Source organism: Cuculus canorus, chromosome 39 (assembly GCF_017976375.1).
Source record: "Cuculus canorus isolate bCucCan1 chromosome 39, bCucCan1.pri, whole genome shotgun sequence".
NCBI classification, from domain to species: domain Eukaryota; kingdom Metazoa; phylum Chordata; class Aves; order Cuculiformes; family Cuculidae; genus Cuculus; species Cuculus canorus.
This window is the reverse complement of record NC_071439.1, coordinates 429,805-448,592: the sequence shown is the minus strand read 5'-3', so window position 1 is coordinate 448,592 and position 18,788 is coordinate 429,805. Positions and strand designations below refer to the sequence as shown.

The 18,788-nt window shown below is 60.1% G+C and overlaps 4 gene segments (V, D, J or C); all 4 read left to right on the top strand.

The window, feature by feature from the left end:
- The first annotated feature begins 2,074 nt into the window (after positions 1-2,074).
- Positions 2,075-2,784, top strand: LOC128850127 (immunoglobulin heavy variable 3-23-like). The segment is given in 2 exon segments: positions 2,075-2,407; positions 2,743-2,784. Coding segments are annotated over 2 exon segments (324 nt in total).
- A 6,566-nt stretch (positions 2,785-9,350) lies between these two features.
- LOC128850126 (Ig heavy chain V region 914-like) lies at positions 9,351-10,820 on the top strand. The segment is given in 2 exon segments: positions 9,351-9,355; positions 10,505-10,820. Coding segments are annotated over 2 exon segments (321 nt in total).
- Positions 10,821-12,875: 2,055 nt separating this feature from the next.
- LOC128850125 (Ig heavy chain V-III region HPC76-like) lies at positions 12,876-13,454 on the top strand. The segment is given in 1 exon segment: positions 12,876-13,454. A coding segment is annotated over 1 exon segment (534 nt).
- A 1,952-nt stretch (positions 13,455-15,406) lies between these two features.
- Positions 15,407-16,561, top strand: LOC128850124 (Ig heavy chain V region 914-like). The segment is given in 2 exon segments: positions 15,407-15,740; positions 16,488-16,561. Coding segments are annotated over 2 exon segments (357 nt in total).
- The last annotated feature ends 2,227 nt before the right edge of the window (positions 16,562-18,788 follow it).

Genomic DNA, 18,788 nt, shown 5'->3' with positions numbered 1-18,788 from the left:
CAAAGGCTCCGCTTCACCTTCAGCAGCTTCGGGATGGAGTGGGTCCGTCAGGAGCCCCAGAAGGGCCTCCAGTGGGTCGCGGGGATCCACAGCAATGGTGGATACACCTACTACGCGCCGTCGGTCAAGGGGCGCTTCACCATCTCCAGGGACAACGGCCAGAGCACGGTGACGCTGCGGATGACCAACCTGAAGGCCTTCCAGGACCCTTCTGGGACCACCAGGACCCCTCTGGAGCCCTCCAGGACCTCTTTAGGACCCTCAGGTCTCCTCTAGAGCCACCCAAAACCCCTTTAGAACCTTCCAGAACCCCCCCAGGTCCCACCATGGCCCTTCCAGGACCACCAGAACCCCTTCGAGTGTCCTCTGGGACCCTTTTAGGGCCTTCCAGGAGTGTCCCAGAGGGGTCCTGGATCATTCCAACCCCCTCAGAACCCCTCTGGATCCTTCTGGAACCCCTCTGGAGCCCCTCAGGATCATTCCAACCCCCCCAGAACCCCTCTGGATCCTTCTGGAACCCCTCTGGAGCCCCTCAGGATCATTCCAACCCCCCCAGAACCCCTCTGGATCCTTCTGGAACCCCTCTGGAGCCCCTCAGGATCATTCCAACCCCCCCAGAACCCCTCTGGATCCTTCTGGAACCCCTCTGGAGCCCCTCAGGATCATTCCAACCCCCCCAGAACCCCTCTGGCACCAAAAATGGAGGGAAAAGAGCCCCAAAATGGGGGAAAAGAGCCCCAAAATGGCGGAAAAGAGCCCCAAAATGGGGGAAAAGAGCCCCAAAATGAGGGAAAAGAGCCCCAAATGGGGGAAAAGAGCCCCAAAATGGGGGAAAAGAACCCCAAAATGGGGTTAAAGAGCCCCAAAATGGGGGAAAAGAGCCCCAAAATGGGGTTAAAGAGCCCCAAAATGAGGGAAAAGAGCCCCAAAATGGGGGAAAAGAGCTCCAAAATGGGGGGAAAGAGCCCCAAAATGGGGTTAAAGAGCGATAAAAGCTCCACAGCTCCATAAATGGCCCCAAAAATGAGGGAAAAGAGCCCAAAAATAGGGGGAAACCCTTCCAGGACCCTTCTGGGACCTCCAGAACCCCTCCAGAGCCACTCAGGACCACTCAAGAGCCACTGAGGAGCTTTGGAGGATCCGGAGAACCCCTCTGGAGCCCCACAGGACCCATCTGGGGCCCTCAGGACCTCCTGGAGAACCTCCTGGGACCCCTCAAGGACCCTCAGGACCCCTCTGGAGCCACTCAGGACCCCTTTAGAGACCACTCGAGGCCTTCCAGGACCCCTCTGGGACCACCAGGACCACTCTGGAGCCCTCCAAGACCCCTTTAGGACCCTCAGGTCTCCTCTAGAGCCACCCAAGACCCCTTTAGAACCTTCCAGAACCCCCACAGGTATCTCCAGGACCCCTCTGGGACCACCAGGACCCCTTTTAGGGCCTTCCAGGACCCCTTTAGGGACTTTTATGACCTCTCTTGGACCCTCAAAACCCCTCGAGAGCCCCAAAGGGCTCCTGAAGAGGCTTTGAGGACCCTCTGGAGACCACCAGGACCCCTCTGGGACACTCCTGGAAGGCCCTAAAGGTGTCCCAGGGGACTCTCGAGGGCTCCTGAGGGTTCCAGAGGGGTCCTGGGGGTACCCAGGGTGGTTCTGGAAGGTTCTAAAGGGGTCCTGGGTGGCTCAAGGGGGGTCCTGGGGCTCTTGGAAGGCCCTAAAGGGCTCATAGGAGGTCCTCGAGGGGTTCTCGGTGGCTCCAGAGGGGTCCTGAGTGTCCCAGAGGGGTCCTTGATGGCTCCAGAGGAGAGTTGAGGGTTCTCGAAGGGTCCTGAGGGTCCTTGAGGGGTCCCAGGAGGTTCTCCAGGGGTTCCTGAGGGCTCCAGATGGGTCCTGGGGAGCTCTGGAGGGTTCGTGGACATCTCTCCAGGGGTCCTGAGGGCCCTCAATGAGTCCTGGAGGACTCCAGAGGGGTTCTGGGGGTCCTTGAAGGGTCCTCAGTGGCTCTTGAGTGGTCCTGAGTGGCTCCAGAGGGGTCCTGGTGGTCCCAGAAGGGTCCTGGAAGGTCCTAGGAAGGTTCTCAGTCCCTGGTGGAGAGCGGCGGTGGCCTCGTGTCCCCTGGAGGGTCCATGGACCTCATCTGCAAAGGCTCCGGCTTCACCTTCAGCAGCTTCGGGATGGGGTGGGTCCGTCAGGAGCCCCAGAAGGGCCTCCAGTGGGTCGCGGGGATCCACAGCAATGGTGGTACCACCTCCTACGCGCCGTCGGTCAAGGGGCGCTTCACCATCTCCAGGGACAACGGCCAGAGCACGGTGACGCTGCGGATGACCAACCTGAAGGCCGAGGACACGGCCACCTACTACTGCGCCAAAGACGCTTATGGTGGTGGTGGTTATGGTGCTGGTGGTGATGTTGTCCCACCAGGACACTCTGGAGCCCACCAGGACCCATCTGGGGCCCTCAGGACCTCCTGGAGAACCTCCTACGACCCCTCAAGGACCCCCAGGAGCCCTCTGGAGCCCTTCAGGACCCCTTTAGAGACCCCTCAGGACCCCTCGAGGTCTTCCAGAACCCCCTGAGAGCCCCCAGAGTCCCCTTGAAGGCCTTCCAGGACCCCTCTGGGACCACCAGGACCCCTCTGGAGCCCTTCAGGACCCCTTTAGGACCCTCAGGTCTCCTCTAGAGCCACCCAAGAGCCCTTTAGAACCTTCCAGAACCCCCCCAGGTCCCACCATGGCCCTTCCAGGACCACCAGAACCCCTTCGAGAGTCCTCTGGGACCCTTTTAGGGCCTTCCAGGAGTGTCCCAGAGGGGTCCTGGATCATTCCAACCCCCCCAGAACCCCTCTGGATCCTTCTGGAACCCCTCTGGAGCCCCTCAGGATCATTCCAACCCCCCCAGAACCCCTCTGGATCCTTCTGGAACCCCTCTGGAGCCCCTCAGGATCATTCCAACCCCCCCAGAACCCCTCTGGATCCTTCTGGAACCCCTCTGGAGCCCCTCAGGATCATTCCAACCCCCCCAGAACCCCTCTGGAACCTTCTGGAACCCCTCGGGAGCCCCTCAGGATCATTCCAACCCCCCCAGAACCCCTCTGGCACCAAAAATGGAGGGAAAAGAGCCCCAAAATGGGGGAAAAGAGCCCAAAATGGGGGAAAAGAGCCCCAAAATGGGGGAAAAGAGCCCCAAAATGGAAGGAAAAGAGCCCCAAAATGGGGGAAAAGAGCCCCAAAATGAGGGAAAAGAGCCCCAAAATGGGGGAAAAGAGCTCAAAAATGGGGGAAAAGAGCCCCAAAATGAGGGAAAAGAGATCCAAAATGGGGGAAAAGAGCCCCAAAATGAGGGAAAAGAGCCCCAAAATAGGGAAAAGAGCCCCAAAATGAGGGAAAAGAGCCACAAAATGGGGTTAAAGAGCGATTGAAGCTCCACAGCTCCATAAATGGCCCCAAAAATGAGGGAAAAGAGCCCCAAAATAGGGGGAAACCCTTCCAGGACCCTTCTGGGACCTCCAGAACCCCTCCAGAGCCACTCAGGACCACTCAAGAGCCACTGAGGAGCTTTGGAGGATCCGGAGAACCCCTCTGGGGCCCCACAGGACCCATCTGGGGCCCTCAGGACCTCCTGGAGAACCTCCTGGGACCCCTCAAGGACCCTCAGGACCCCTCTGGAGCCATCCAGGACCCCTTTAAAGACCCCTCAGGACCCCTCGAGGTCTTCCAGAACCCCCTGAGAGCCCCCGGAGATCCCTTGAAGGCCTTCCAGGACCCCTCTGGGACCACCAGGACCCTTTTAGGGCCTTCCAGGACCCCTTTAGGACCCTCAGGTCTCCTCTAGAGCCACCCAAGACCCCTTTAGAACCTTCCAGAACCCCCACAGGTATCTCCAGGACCCCTCTCGGACCACCAGGACCCCTTTTAGGGCCTTCCAGGACCCCTTTAGGGACTTTTATGACCTCTCTTGGACCCTCAAAACCCCTCGAGAGCCCCAAAGGGCTCCTGAAGAGGCTTTGAGGACCCTCTGGAGACCACCAGGACCCCTCTGGGACACTCCTGGAAGGCCCTAAAGGTGTCCCGGGGGACTCTCGAGGGCTCCTGAGGGTTCCAGAGGGGTCCTGGGGGTACCCAGGGTGGTTCTGGAAGGTTCTAAAGGGGTCCTGGGTGGCTCAAGGGGGGTCCTGGGGCTCCTGGAAGGCCCTAAAGGGCTCATAGGAGGCCCTCGAGGGGTTCTCGGTGGCTCCAGAGGGGTCCTGAGTGTCCCAGAGGGGTCCTTGATGGCTCCAGAGGAGAGTTGAGGGTTCTAGAAGGGTCCTGAGGGTCCTTGAGGGGTCCCAGGAGGTTCTCCAGGGGTTCCTGAGGGCTCCAGAGGGGTCCTGGGGAGCTCTGGAGGGTTCGTGGACATCTCTACAGGGGTCCTGAGGGCCCTCAATGAGTCCTGGAGGACTCCAGAGGGGTTCTCAGGGTCCTTGAAGGGTTGTCAGTGGCTCTTGAGTGGTCCTGAGTGGCTCCAGAGGGGTTCCAGAAGGATCCAGAGGGGTTCTGAGGGGGTTGGAACGATCCAGGACCCCTCTGGGACACTCCTGGAAGGCCCTAAAAGGGTCCCAGAGGACTCTCGAGGGGTTCTGGTGGTCCTGGAAGGGCCATGGTGGGACCTGGGGGGTTCTGGAAGGTTCTAAAGGGGTCTTGGGTGGCTCTAGAGGAGACCTGAGGGTCCTAAAGGGGTCCTGGAGGGCTCCAGAGGGGTCCTGGTGGTCCCAGAGGGGTCCTGGAAGGCCTTCAAGGGGTCTCTGGGGGCTCTCAAGGGGTTCTGGAAGGCCTCCACCACCATCACCACCATAACCGTAACCACCACCACCATAAGCACCTTTGGCGCAGTAGTAGGTGGCCGTGTCCTCGGCCTTCAGGTTGGTCATCCGCAGCGTCACCGTGCTCTGGCCGTTGTCCCTGGAGATGGTGAAGCGCCCCTTGACCGACGGCGCGAAGTAGGTGGTACCACCATCATTCCTGATCCCCGCGACCCACTGGAGGCCCTTCTGGGGCTCCTGACGGACCCACTCCATCCCGAAGCTGCTGAAGGTGCAGCCGGAGCCCTTCCAGATGAGGTCCATGGACCCTCCAGGGCTTCAGAACCCCTCAGAGCTCCTCTGGACCCATCCAGGACCCCATTAGGGCCTTCCAGGACCACTGAAGAGCCACTGAGGAACCTTCAAGGACCCTCAGAACCCCTCTAGAGACCCCCAGAACCTGTCTGGAGCCCTCAGGAACCCATGAAGATCCCCCTGGGGCTCCTCAAGGACCCACAGGACCTTTTGAGAACCTTCAAGAACCCCTCTGGAGTCCCTCAGGACCCCTCGAGGATCTCCTATGAGCCCTTTGGGGCCTTTCCAGAACCCCCAGAACCTCACTGGAACCCTCAGGACCCCTCCAGAGCCCTCCAGGACCCCTCTGGGACCACCAAGACCCCTCCAGAGCCCCACAGGGACCCCTTTAGGGCCTTCCAGGAACCTTCCAGAACCTTCAGGGCTTCTTAAGAGCCCCCCAGGACCCCTCTGGGACCTTCAAGACCCCTCGAGGTCTTCCAGAACCCCTTCAGAGCCCCCAGAGACCCCTTGAAGGCCCCTCAGGACCCCTCTGGGACACTCCTGGAAGGCCCTAAAGGTGTCCCAGAGGACTCTTGAGGAATTTGAGGGTTCCAGAGGGGTCCTGGGGGTACCCAGGGTGGTTCTGGAAGGTTCTAAAGGGGTCCTGGGTGGCTCTAAGGGGGTCCTGAGGGTTCTGGGGGGGTCCTGGTTGGGTTTAGAGGGGTCCTCTGGAGCTCCAGAGGGGTCCTGGAAGGCCTTCAAGGGGTCCCGGGTGGCTCTTGAGGGGTCCTGGTGGTCACGGAAGGGTCCTGGGGGTATCCAGGGTGGTTCTGAAAGGTTCCAAAGAGGTCCTGTGTGGTTCTAGAGGAGTTCTGAGGGTCCTGGAATGTTCTTGAGGGGTTCTGAGGGTCCTGGAAAGGCCCCAAAGGGCTCATAGGAGACCCTCGAGGGGTCCTGGAGGGCTCTCAAAGAGTCTTGAGAGTTCTAGAAGGGTCCTGAGGGTCCTTGAGGGGTCCCAGGAGGTTCTCCAGGAGGTCCTGAGGGACCCAGATGGGTCCTGGGGGGATCCAGAGGGGTTCTGAGGGTCCTGGAAGGGTCTTTGGTGGCCTCAAACACATCGCGAGTGTTGACACCGGTGGGACCACCATCACCATAACCACCATAAGCGTTTTTGGCGCAGTAGTAGGTGGCCGTGTCCTCGGCCTTCAGGTTGGTCATCCGCAGCGTCACCGTGCTCTGGCCGTTGTCCCTGGAGATGGTGAAGCGCCCCTTGACCGACGGCGCGTAGTAGGTGTTGCTGCCACTGGGGCTGCTGATCCCCGCGACCCACTGGAGGCCCTTCTGGGGCTCCTGACGGACCCACATCATCTCAAAGCTGCTGAAGGTGCAGCCGGAGCCTTTGCAGATGAGGTCCATGGACCCTCCAGGGCTTCAGAACCCCTCAGATCTTCTCTGGAGCCACTCAGGACCCCATTAGGGCCATCAGGACCACTGAAGAGCCACTGAGGAGCCTTCCAGGACCCTCAGAACCCCTCTAGAGACCCCCAGAACCTGTCTGGGTCCCTCAGGACCTCCTGGAGAACCTCCTGGGACCCCTCAAGGACCCTCAGAACCCTTCTAGAACTCTCAAGACTCTTTGAGAGCCCTCCAGGACCCCTCGAGGGTCTCCTATGAGCCCTTTGGGGTCTTTCCAGGACCCTCAGGACCCCTCTGGAGCCACTGAGAACGTTCCAGGACCCTCAGAACTCCTCTAGAACCACACAGGACCTCTTTGGAACCTTCCAGAACCACCCTGGATACACCCAGGACCCTTCCATGACCACCAGGACCCCTCAAGAGCCACCCGGGACCCCTTGAAGGCCTTCCAGGACCCCTCTGGAGCTCCAGAGGACCCCTCTAAACCCAACCAGGACCCCCCCAGGACCCCCTTAGAGCCACCCCGGACCCCTTTAGAACCTTCCAGAACCACCCTGGGAACCCCCAGGACCCCTCTGGAACCCTCAGGACCCCTCGAGAGTCCTCTGGGACACCTTTAGGGCCTTCCAAGAGTGTCCCAGAGGGGTCTTGAGGGGCTCCAGAGGAGTCCTGAGGGGCCTTCAAGGGGTCTCTTGGTTCTCTGAAGGGGTTCTGGAAGACCTTGAGGGGTCTTGAAGGTCCCAGAGGGGTCCTGGGTGGCTCTTAAGAAGCCCTGAATGTTCTGGAAGGTTCCTGGAAGGCCCTAAAGGGATCCCTGTGGGGCTCTGGAGGGGTCTTGGTGGTCCCAGAGAGGTCCTGGGGGGCTCTGGAGGGGTCCTGAGGGTTCCAGTGAGGTTCTGGGGGTTCTGGAAGGCCCCGAAGGGCTCATAGGAGACCCTCGAGGGGTCCCGAGGGGCTCCAGAGGAGACTTAATGGTTCTAGAAGGGTCCTGAGGGTCCTTGAGGGGTCCCAGGAGGTTCTCCAGGAGGTCCTGAGGGTCCCAGATGGGTCCTGGGGGGATCTATAGGGGTTCTGAGGGTCCTGGAAGGGTCTTTGGTGGCCTCAAATACATCGCGAGTGTTGACACCGGTGGGACCACCATCACCACCACCACCACCAGGATGAACACCACCACCATCAGCACCTTTGGCGCAGTAGTAGGTGGCCGTGTCCTCGGCCTTCAGGTTGGTCATCCGCAGCGTCACCGTGCTCTGGCCGTTGTCCCTGGAGATGGTGAAGCGCCCCTTGACCGACGGCGCGTAGTAGGTGCCACCACCATTGCTGTAGATCCCCGCGACCCACTGGAGGCCCTTCTGGGGCTCCTGACGGACCCACCCCATCCCGAAGCTGCTGAAGGTGCAGCCGGAGCCTTTGCAGATGAGGTCCATGGACCCTCCAGGGCTTCAGAACCCCTCAGAGCTCCTCTGGACCCACCCAGGACCCCATTAGGGCCTTCCAGGACCACTCAAGAGCCACTGAGGAACCTTCAAGGACCCTCAGAACCCCTCTAGATCCCCCTAGGACCTGTCTGGGTTCCTCAGGACCTCCTGGAGGACCTCCTGGGACCCCTCAAGGACCCTCAGGACCCTTCTAGAACTCTTAAATCTCCTCTGGAGCCTCTCAGGATTCCTCGAGGGTCTCCTATGAGCCCTTTGGGGCCTTTCCAGGTCCCTCAGGACCCCTCAAGAACATTCCAGGACCCTCAGAACTCCTCTAGAACCACACAGGACCTCTTTGGAACCTTTCAGAACCACCCTGGATACCCCCAGGACCCTTCTTGGATCCTCAGGACCCCTCAAGAGTCCTCTGGGACACCTTTAGGGCCTTCCAGGAGTATCTCAGGGGGGTTTTGAGGGGTCATAGAGGGGCTCTGGGGGATCATAGAGTGGTTTTGAGGGTCATAGAGGGGTTTTGAGGGATCAAAGAGGGGTTCTGGGGAGTCATAGAGGGGCTTTGAGGGTCATAGAGGGGCTCTGGGGGATCATAGAGGGGCTTTGAGGGTCATAGAGGGGTTTTGAGGGATCACAGAGGGGTTCTGGGGAGTCATAGAGGGGCTTTGAGGGTCATAGAGGGGCTCTGGGGGATCATAGAGGGGCTTTGAGGGTCATTAAAGAGCTGCTCTGATTAATTAATTCAGCGTCTAAAAGTCATTAAGGAGCTGTGGAGGCCCTAATTAGGGTCTAAAGAGGCTCTAATTAATTAATTGGGTGTCTATAAGTGCTTAAAGAGCTGCTCTAATTAATTAATGCCATTAACACCTCTCCCCCTTTTCTCCCCCCTCTCAATTTCCCCCATTTGGAGTTTGTTTTTTTCCTCCATTGCCAAAAATAACCCCAAAAATCAGTTCCGAAACCCCAAAAAGGGCTTTTTGGAGCCCCACATTCGCTTTCGCTTTCGGGGCCTTCGAGCGCAGCTGCTGCTCTTAATTAACTCTTAATGAGGGCCACTAATGAACCTCATTAGGGCTCCAGAACCCCTCTGGAACCTTCTGGAACCCCTCTGGAGCCCCTCAGGATCATTCCAACCCCCCCAGAACCCCTCTGGATCCCTCTGGAACCCCTCTGGAGCCCCTCAGGATCATTCCAACCCCCCCAGAACCCCTCTGGATCCTTCTGGAACCCCTCTGGAGCCCCTCAGGATCATTCCAACCCCCCCAGAACCCCTCTGGATCCTTCTGGAACCCCTCTGGAGCCCCTCAGGATCATTCCAACCCCCCCAGAACCCCTCTGGATCCTTCTGGAACCCCTCTGGAGCCCCTCAGGATCATTCCAACCCCCCCAGAACCCCTCTGGCAGCAAAAATGGAGGGAAAAGAGCCCCAAAATGGGGTTAAAGAGCTCCAAAATGGGGGGAAAAGAGCCTCAAAATGGGGGAAAAGAGCCCCAAAATGGGGGAAAAGAGCCCCAAAATGGGGGAAACCCTTCCAGGACCCTTCTGGGACCTCCAGAACCCCTCCAGAGCCACTCAGGACCACTCAAGAGCCACTGAGGAGCTTTGGAGGATCCGGAGAACCCCTCTGGAGCCCCACAGGACCCATCTGGGGCCCTCAGGACCTCCTGGAGAACCTCCTGGGAGCCCTCAAGGACCACCAGGACCCCTCTGGAGCCCTCCAGGACCCCTTTAGAGACCCCTCAGGACCCCTCGAGGTCTTCCAGAACCCCCTGAGAGCCCCCAGAGACCCCTTGAAGACCTTCCAGGACCCCTCTGGGACCACCAGGACCCCTTTTAGGGCCTTCCAGGACCCCTTTAGGGACTTTCAGGACCTCTCTTGAACCTTCAAAACCCCTCGAGAGCCCCAAAGGGCTCCTGAAGAGGCTTTGAGGACCCTCTGGAGACCACCAGGACCCCTCTGGGACACTCCTGGAAGGCCCTAAAGGTGTCCCAGAGGATTCTCGAGGGGTTCTGAGGGTTCCAGAGGGGTCCTGGGGGTACCCAGGGTGGTTCTGGAAGGTTCTAAAGGGGTCCTGGGTGGCTCTAAGGGGGTCCTGAGGGTCCTGTGAGGGTCCTGGTTGGGTTTAGAGGGGTCCTCTGGAGCTCCAGAGGGGTCCTGGAAGGCCTTCAAGGGGTCCCGGGTGGCTCTTGAGGGGTCCTGGTGGTCACGGAAGGGTCCTGGGGGTATCCAGGGTGGTTCTGGAAGGTTCCAAAGAGGTCCTGTGTGGTTCTAGAGGAGTTCTGAGGACCCTGGAATGTTCTTGAGGGGTCCTGAGGGTTCTGGAAAGGCCCCAAAGGGCTCATAGGAGACCCTCGAGGGGTCCTGGAGGGCTCTCAAAGTGTCTTGAAAGTTCTGGAAGGGTCCTGAGGGTCCTTGAGGGGTCCCAGGAGGTTCTCCAGGAGGTCCTGAGGAACCCAGACAGGTCCTAGGGGGATCTAGAGGGGTTCTGAGAGTTCTTGAAGGTTCCTCAGTGGCTCTTGAGTGGTCCTGGAAGGCCCTAATGGGGTCCTGGGTGGGTCCAGAGGAGCTCTGAGGGGTTCTGAAGCCCTGGAGGGTCCATGGACCTCATCTGGAAGGGCTCCGGCTGCACCTTCAGCAGCTTCGGGATGGAGTGGGTCCGTCAGGAGCCCCAGAAGGGCCTCCAGTGGGTCGCGGGGATCAGGAACGATGGTGGTACCACCTACTACGCGCCGTCGGTCAAGGGGCGCTTCACCATCTCCAGGGACAACGGCCAGAGCACGGTGACGCTGCGGATGACCAACCTGAAGGCCGAGGACACGGCCACCTACTACTGCGCCAAAGACGCTTATGGTGGTGGTGGTGATGTTGTCCCACCAGGACACTCTGGAGCCCCAAAATGAGGGAAAAGAGCCCCAAAATGGGGGAAAAGAGCCCCAAAATAGGGAAAAGAGCCCCAAAATGAGGGAAAAGAGCCACAAAATGGGGTTAAAGAGCGATTGAAGCTCCACAGCTCCATAAATGGCCCCAAAAATGAGGGAAAAGAGCCCAAAAATAAGGGGAAACCCTTCCATGACCCTTCTGGGACCTCCAGAACCCCTCCAGAGCCACTCAGGACCACTCAAGAGCCACTGAGGAGCTTTGGAGGATCCGGAGAACCCCTCTGGAGCCCCTCAGGACCCATCTGGGGCCCTCAGGACCTCCTGGAGAACCTCCTGGGACCCCTCAAGGACCACCAGGACCCCTCTGGAGCCCCTCAGGACCCCTTTAGAGAGCCCTCAGGACCCCTCGAGGTCTTCCAGAACCCCCTGAGAGCCCCCAGAGACCCCTTGAAGGCCTTCCAGGACCCCCCTGGGACCACCAGGACCACTCTAGAGCCCTCCAGGACCCCTTTAGGACCCTCAGGTCTCCTCTAGAGCCACCCAAGAGCCCTTTAGAACCTTCCAGAACCCCCCCAGGTCCCACCATGGCCCTTCCAGGACCACCAGAACCCCTCGAGAGTCCTCTGGGACCCTTTTAGGGCCTTCCAGGAGTGTCCCAGAGGGGTCCTGGATCATTCCAACCCCCCCAGAACCCCTCTGGATCCTTCTGGAACCCCTCTGGAGCCCCTCAGGATCATTCCAACCCCCCCAGAACCCCTCTGGATCCTTCTGGAACCCCTCTGGAGCCCCTCAGGATCATTCCAACCCCCCCGAACCCCTCTGGATCCTTCTGGAACCCCTCTGGAGCCCCTCAGGATCATTCCAACCCCCCCAGAACCCCTCTGGCACCAAAAATAGAGGGAAAAGAGCCCCAAAATGGGGTTAAAGAGCCCCAAAATGAGGGAAAAGAGCCCCAAAATGGGGGAAAAGAGCCCCAAAATGGGGTTAAAGAGCCCCAAAATGGTGGAAAAGAGCCCCAAAATGGGGTTAAAGAGCCCCAAAATGGGGTTAAAGAGCGATAGAAGCTCCACAGCTCCATAAATGGCCCCAAAAATGAGGGAAAAGAGCCCAAAAATAGGGGGAAACCCTTCCAGGACCCTTCCGGGACCTCCAGAACCCCTCCAGAGCCACTCAGGACCACTCAAGAGCCACTGAGGAGCTTTGGAGGATCCGGAGAACCCCTCTGGAGCCCCACAGGACCCATCTGGGACCCTCAGGACCTCCTGGAGAACCTCCTGGGACCCCTCAAGGACCCCCAGGACCCCTCTGGTGCCATCCAGGACCCCTTTAGGACCCTCAGGTCTCCTCTAGAGCCACCCAAGACCCCTTTAGAACATTCCAGAACCCCCCCAGGTACCTCCAGGACCCCTCTGGGACCACCAGGACCCCTTTCAGAGCCTTCCAGGACCCCTTTAGGGACTTTCAGAACCTCTCTTGGACCTTCAAAACCCCTCGAGAGCCCCAAAGGGCTCCTGAAGAGGCTTTGAGGACCCTCTGGAGACCACCAGGACCCCTCTGGGACACTCTTGGAAGGCCCTAAAGGTGTCCCGGGGGACTCTTGAGGGCTCCTGAGGGTCCAAGTGGGTTCCTGGGGGTACCCAGGGTGGTTCTGGAAGGTTCTAAAAGGGTCCTGGGTGGCTCTAAGGGGGTCCTGGGGCTCCTGGAAGGTTCTAAAGGGCTCATGGGAGGTCCTCGAGGGGTTCTTGGTGGCTCCAGAGGGGTCCTGAGTGTCCCAGAGGGGTCCTTGATGGCTCCAGAGGAGAGTTGAGGGTTCTAGAAGGGTCCTGAGGGTCCTTGAGGGGTCCCAGGAGGTTCTCCAGGGGTTCCTGAGGGCTCCAGATGGGTCCTGGGGGGCTCTGGAGGGTTCGTGGACATCTCTACAGGGGTCCTGAGGGCCCTCAATGAGTCCTGGAGGACTCCAGAGTGGTTCTCAGGGTCCTTGAAGGGTCCTCAGTAGCTCTGAAGTGGTCCTGAGTGGCTCCAGAGGGGTCCTGGTGGTCCCAGAAGGGTCCTGGAAGGTCCTAGGAAGGTTCTCAGTCCCTGGTGGAGAGCGGCGGTGGCCTCGTGTCCCCTGGAGGGTCCATGGACCTCATCTGCAAAGGCTCCGGCTTCACCTTCAGCAGCTTCGGGATGGAGTGGGTCCGTCAGGAGCCCCAGAAGGGCCTCCAGTGGGTCGCGGGGATTTGGGACAATGGTGGTACCACCTACTACGCGCCGTCGGTCAAGGGGCGCTTCACCATCTCCAGGGACAACGGCCAGAGCACGGTGACGCTGCGGATGACCAACCTGAAGGTCGAGGACACGGCCACCTACTACTGCGCCAAACGTGCTGATGGTGGTGGTGGTTATGGTGGTGGTGGTGATGTTGTCCCACCAGGACCCATCTGGGGCCCTCAGGACCTCCTGGAGAACCTCCTGCGACCCCTCAAGGACCCCCAGGAGACCTCTGGAGCCCTTCAGGACCCCTTTAGAGACCCCTCAGGACCCCTCGAGGTCTTCCAGAACCCCCTGAGAGCCCCCAGAGACCCCTTGAAGGCCTTCCAGGACCCCTCTGGGACCACCAGGACCCATCTGGAGCCCCCCGAGACCCCTTTAGGACCCTCAGGTCTCCTCTAGAGCCACCCAAGACCCCTTTAGAACCTTCCAGAACCCCCCCAGGTATCTCCAGGACCCCTCTGGGACCACCAGAACCCCTCAAGAGTCCTCTGGGACCCTTTTAGGGCCTTCCAGGAGTGTCCCAGAGGGGTCCTGGATCATTCCAACCCCCTCAGAACCCCTCTGGATCCTTCTGGAACCCCTCTGGAGCCCCTCAGGATCATTCCAACCCCCCCAGAACCCCTCTGGATCCTTCTGGAACCCCTCTGGAGCCACTCAGGATCATTCCAACCCCCCCAGAACCCCTCTGGATCCTTCTGGAACCCCTCTGGAGCCCCTCAGGATCATTCCAACCCCCCCAGAACCCCTCTGGATCCTTCTGGAACCCCTCTGGAGCCCCTCAGGATCATTCCAACCCCCCCAGAACCCCTCTGGAACCTTCTGGAACCCCTCGGGAGCCCCTCAGGATCATTCCAACCCCCCCAGAACCCCTCTGGCACCAAAAATGGAGGGAAAAGAGCCCCAAAATGGGGTTAAAGAGCCCCAAAATGGGGAAAAGAGCCCCAAAATCAGGGAAAAGAGCCCCAAAATGGGGGAAAAGAGCCCCAAAATGGGGGGAAAAGAGCCCCAAAATGGGGTTAAAGAGCCCCAAAATGGGGTTAAACAGCGATAGAAGCTCCACAGCTCCATAAATGGCCCCAAAAATGAGGGAAAAGAGCCCCAAAATAGGGGGAAACCCTTCCAGGACCCTTCTGGGACCTCCAGAACCCCTCCAGAGCCACTCAGGACCACTCAAGAGCCACTGAGGAGCTTTGGAGGATCCGGAGAACCCCTCTGGAGCCCCACAGGACCCATCTGGGGCCCTCAGGACCTCCTGGAGAACCTCCTGGGACCCCTCGAGGACCACCAGGACCCCTCTGGAGCCCTTCAGGACCCCTTTAGGACCACTCGAGGCCTTCCAGGACCCCTCTGGAGCCCTCCAGGACCCCTTTAGAGAGCCCTCAGGACCCCTGGAGATCTTCCAGAACCCCCTGAGAGCCCCCAGAGACCCCTTGAAGGCCTTCCAGGACCCCTCTGGGACCTCCAGGACCCCTCTGGAGCCCCTCAGGACCCCTTTAGGACCCTCAGGTCTCCTCTAGAGCCACCCAAGACCCCTTCAGAACCTTCCAGAACTCCCCCAGGTACCCCCAGGACCCCTCTGGGACCACCAGGACCCCTCTGGAACCCCCCGGGACCCCTTTAGGACCCTCAGGTCTCCTCTAGAGCCACCAAAGATCCCTTTAGAACTTTCCAGAACCCCCCCAGGTATCTCCAGGACCCCTCTGGGACCACCAGGACCCCTTTTAGGGCCTTCCAAGACCCCTTTAGGGTCTTTCAGGACCTTTCTGGGATCCTCAAAACCCCTCGAGAGCCCCAAAGGGCTCCTGAAGAGGCTTTGAGGACCCTCTGGAGCCCCCCAGGACCCCTCTGGGACACTCCTGGAAGGATCTAAAGGTGTCCCAGAGGACTCTTGAAGGGTCCTGAGGGTTCCAGAGGGGTCCTGGGGGTACCCAGGGTGGTTCTGGAAGGTTCTAAAGGGGTCCTGGGTGGCTCCAGGCGGGTCCTGGGGCTCCTGGAAGGCCCTAAAGGGCTCATAGGTGGCCCTCGAGGGGTTCTTGGTGGCTCCAGAGGGGTCCTGAGTGTCCCAGAGGGGTCCTTGATGGCTCCAGAGGAGAGTTGTGGGTTCTAGAAGGCTCCTGAGGGTCCTTGAGGGGTCCCAGGAGGTTCTCCAGGGGTTCCTGAGGGCTCCAGATGGCTCCTGGGGGGCTCTGGAGGGTTTGTGGACATCTCTACAGGGGTCCTGAGGGCCGTCAATGAGTCCTGGAGGACTCCAGAGTGGTTCTCAGGGTCCTTGAAGGGTCCTCAGTAGCTCTTAAGTGGTCCTGAGTGGCTCCAGAGGGGTCCTGATGGGTCCTGGAAGGTCCTAGGAAGGTTCTCAGTCCCTGGTGGAGAGCGGCGGTGGCCTCGTGTCCCCTGGAGGGTCCATGGACCTCATCTGCAAAGGCTCCGGCTGCACCTTCAGCAGCTTCGGGATGGAGTGGGTCCGTCAGGAGCCCCAGAAGGGCCTCGAGTACGTCGCGGGGATCGAGAAAGGGGGTTCCACCTCCTACGCGCCGTCGGTCAAGGGGCGCTTCACCATCTCCAGGGACAACGGCCAGAGCACGGTGACGCTGCGGATGACCAACCTGAAGGCCGAGGACACGGCCACCTACTACTGCGCCAAATCCGCTTATGGTGGTGGTGGTTATGGTGCTGGTGGTGGTGGTGGTGATGGTGGTCCCACCGGTGTCAACACTCGCGATGGATTTGAGGCCACCAAAGACCCTTCCAGGACCCTCAGAACCCCTCTGGATCCCCCCAGGACCCATCTGGGACCCTCAGGACCTCCTGGAGAACCTCCTGGGACCCCTCAAGGACCCTCAGGACCCTTCTAGAACCCTTAAGTCTCCTCTGGAGCCCCTCAGGACCCCTCGAAGGTCTCCTATGAGCCCTTTGGGGCCTTCCAGAACCCCCAGAACCTCACTGGAACCCTCAGGACCCCTCCAGAGCCCCCCAGGACCCCTCTGGGACCACCAAGACCCCTCCAGAGCCCCACAGGGACCCCTTTAGGGCCTTCCAGGAACCTTCCAGAACCTCCAGGACTTCTTAAAAGCCCCCCAGGACCCCTCTGGGACCTTCAAGACCCCTCAAGGTCTTCCAGAACCCCTTCAGAGAACCAAGAGACCCCTTGAAGGCCCCTCAGGACCCCTCTGGAGACCACCAGGACCCCTCTGGGACACTCTTGGAAGGCCCTAAAGGTGTCTCAGAGGACTCTCGAGGGGTTCTGAGGGTTCCAGAGGGGTCCTGGGGGTACCCAGGGGGGTTCTGGAAGGTTCTAAAGGGCTCCTGGGTGGCTCCAGAGGGCTCCTGAGGCTCCTTGGGGGGTCACAGGGGGTTCTCCAGGGGGTCCGGAGGAACCCAGATGATCACCAGGACCCCTCAAGAGTCCCCTTTGAGCCATTTCGGACCTTCCAGGACCCCTCTTAGACCTTAAGGATCCGTCCAGAGCCCCCAAAGACACCCCAAGAGACCCCCAGAACCCATCTTGAGCCCCACAGGACTCATTGAGGGCCCTCAGGACCCCTGTAGAGATGTCCACGCACCCTCCAGAGCCCCCCAGGACCCGTCTGGAGCCCTCAGGAACCCCTGGAGAACCTCCTGGGACCCCTCAAGGACCCTCAGGACCCTTCTAGAACCCTCAACTCTCCTCTGGAGCCATCAAGGACCCCTCTGGGACACTCCGGACCCCTCTGGAGCCACCGAGAACCCCTCGAGGACCTCCTATGAGCCCTTTAGGGCCTTCCAGGAGCCCAAGGACCCCCTTAGAGCCACCCAGGACCCCTTTAGAACCTTCCAGAACCACCCTGCGTACCCCCAGGACCCCTCTGGAACCCTCAGGACCCCTCGAGAGTCCCCTGGGACACCTTTAGGGCCTTCCAGGAGTGTCCCAGAGGGGTCCTGGTGGTCTCCAGAGGGGTTCCAGAAGGATCCAGAGGGGTTCTGGGGGGGTTGGAATGATCCTGAGGGGCTCCAGAGGGGTTCCAGAAGGATCCAGAGGGGTTCTGAGGGGGTTGGAATGATCCTGAGAGGCTCCAGAGGGGTTCCAGAAGGATCCAGAGGGGTTCTGGGGGGGTTGGAATGATCCTGAGGGGCTCCAGAGGGGTTCCAGAAGGATCCAGAGGGGTTCTGGGGGGGTTGGAATGATCCTGAGGGGCTCCAGAGGGGTTCCAGAAGGATCCAGAGGGGTTCTGGGGGGGTTGGAATGATCCTGAGAGGCTCCAGAGGGGTTCCAGAAGGTTCCAGAGGGGTTCTGGGGGGGTTGGAATGATCCTGAGGGGCTCCCGAGGGGTTCCAGAAGGATCCAGAGGGGTTCTGGGGGGGTTGGAATGATCCTGAGGGGCTCCAGAGGGGTTCCAGAAGGATCCAGAGGGGTTCTGAGGGGGTTGGAATGATCCAGGACCCCTCTGGGACACTCCTGGAAGGCCCTAAAAGGGTCCCAGAGGACTCTCGAGGGGTTCTGGTGGTCCTGGAAGGGCCATGGTGGGACCTGGGGGGGTTCTGGAAGGTTCTAAAGGGCTCTTGGGTGGCTCTAGAGGAGACCTGAGGGTCCTAAAGTGGTCCTGGAGGGCTCCAGAGGGGTCCTGGTGGTCCCAGAGTGGTCCTGGAAGGCCTTCAAGGGGTCTCTGAGGGCTCTCAGGGGGTTCTGGAAGATCTCAAGGGGTCCTGAGGGGTCTCTAAAGGGGTCCTGAAGGGCTCCAGAGGGCTCCTGGGGGTCCTTGAGGGGTCGCAGGAGGTTCTCCAGGAGGTCCTGAGGGCCCCAGATGGGTCCTGGTGGGACAACATCACCACCAGCACCATAACCACCACCACCATCAGCGTTTTTGGCGCAGTAGTAGGTGGCCGTGTCCTCGGCCTTCAGGTTGGTCATCCGCAGCGTCACCGTGCTCTGGCCGTTGTCCCTGGAGATGGTGAAGCGCCCCTTGACCGACGGCGCGTACCAGGTGGAACCACCATTGTAGTTGATCCCCGCGACGTACTCGAGGCCCTTCTGGGGCTCCTGACGGACCCACTCCATCCCGAAGCTGCTGAAGGTGCAGCCGGAGCCTTTGCAGATGAGGTCCATGGACCCTCCAGGGCTTCAGAACCCCTCAGAGCTCCTCTGGACCCACCCAGGACCCCATTAGGGCCTTCCAGGAGCACTCAAGAGCCACTGAGGAACCTTCCAGGACCCTCAGAACCCCTCTAGAGACCCCCAGGACCCGTCTGGGTTCCTCAGGACCCCCTGGAGAACCTCCTGGGACCCCTCAAGGACCCTCAGGACCCTTCTAGAACTCTCAAGACTCTTTGAGAGCCCTCCAGGACCCCTCGAGGGTCTCCTATGAGCCCTTTGGGGCCTTTCCAGGTCCCTCAGGACCCCTCAAGAACATTCCAGGACCCTCAGAACTCCTCTAGAACCACCCAGGACCTCTTTGGAACCTTCCAGAACCACCCTGGGTACACCCAGGACCCTTCCGTGACCACCAGGACCCCTCAAGAGTCCTCTGGGACACCTTTAGGGCCTTCCAGGAGTATCTCAGGGGGGGTTTGAGGGGTCATAGAGGGGCTCTGGGGGATCATAGAGTGGTTTTGAGGGTCATAGAGGGGTTTTGGGGGATCACAGAGGGGTTCTGGGGAGTCATAGAGGGGCTTTGAGGGTCACAGAGGGGTTCTGAGGGTCATAGGGGGGTTCAGAGGGGTCATAGAGGGGTTCTGAGGGGTCAAAGAGGGGCTCTGGGG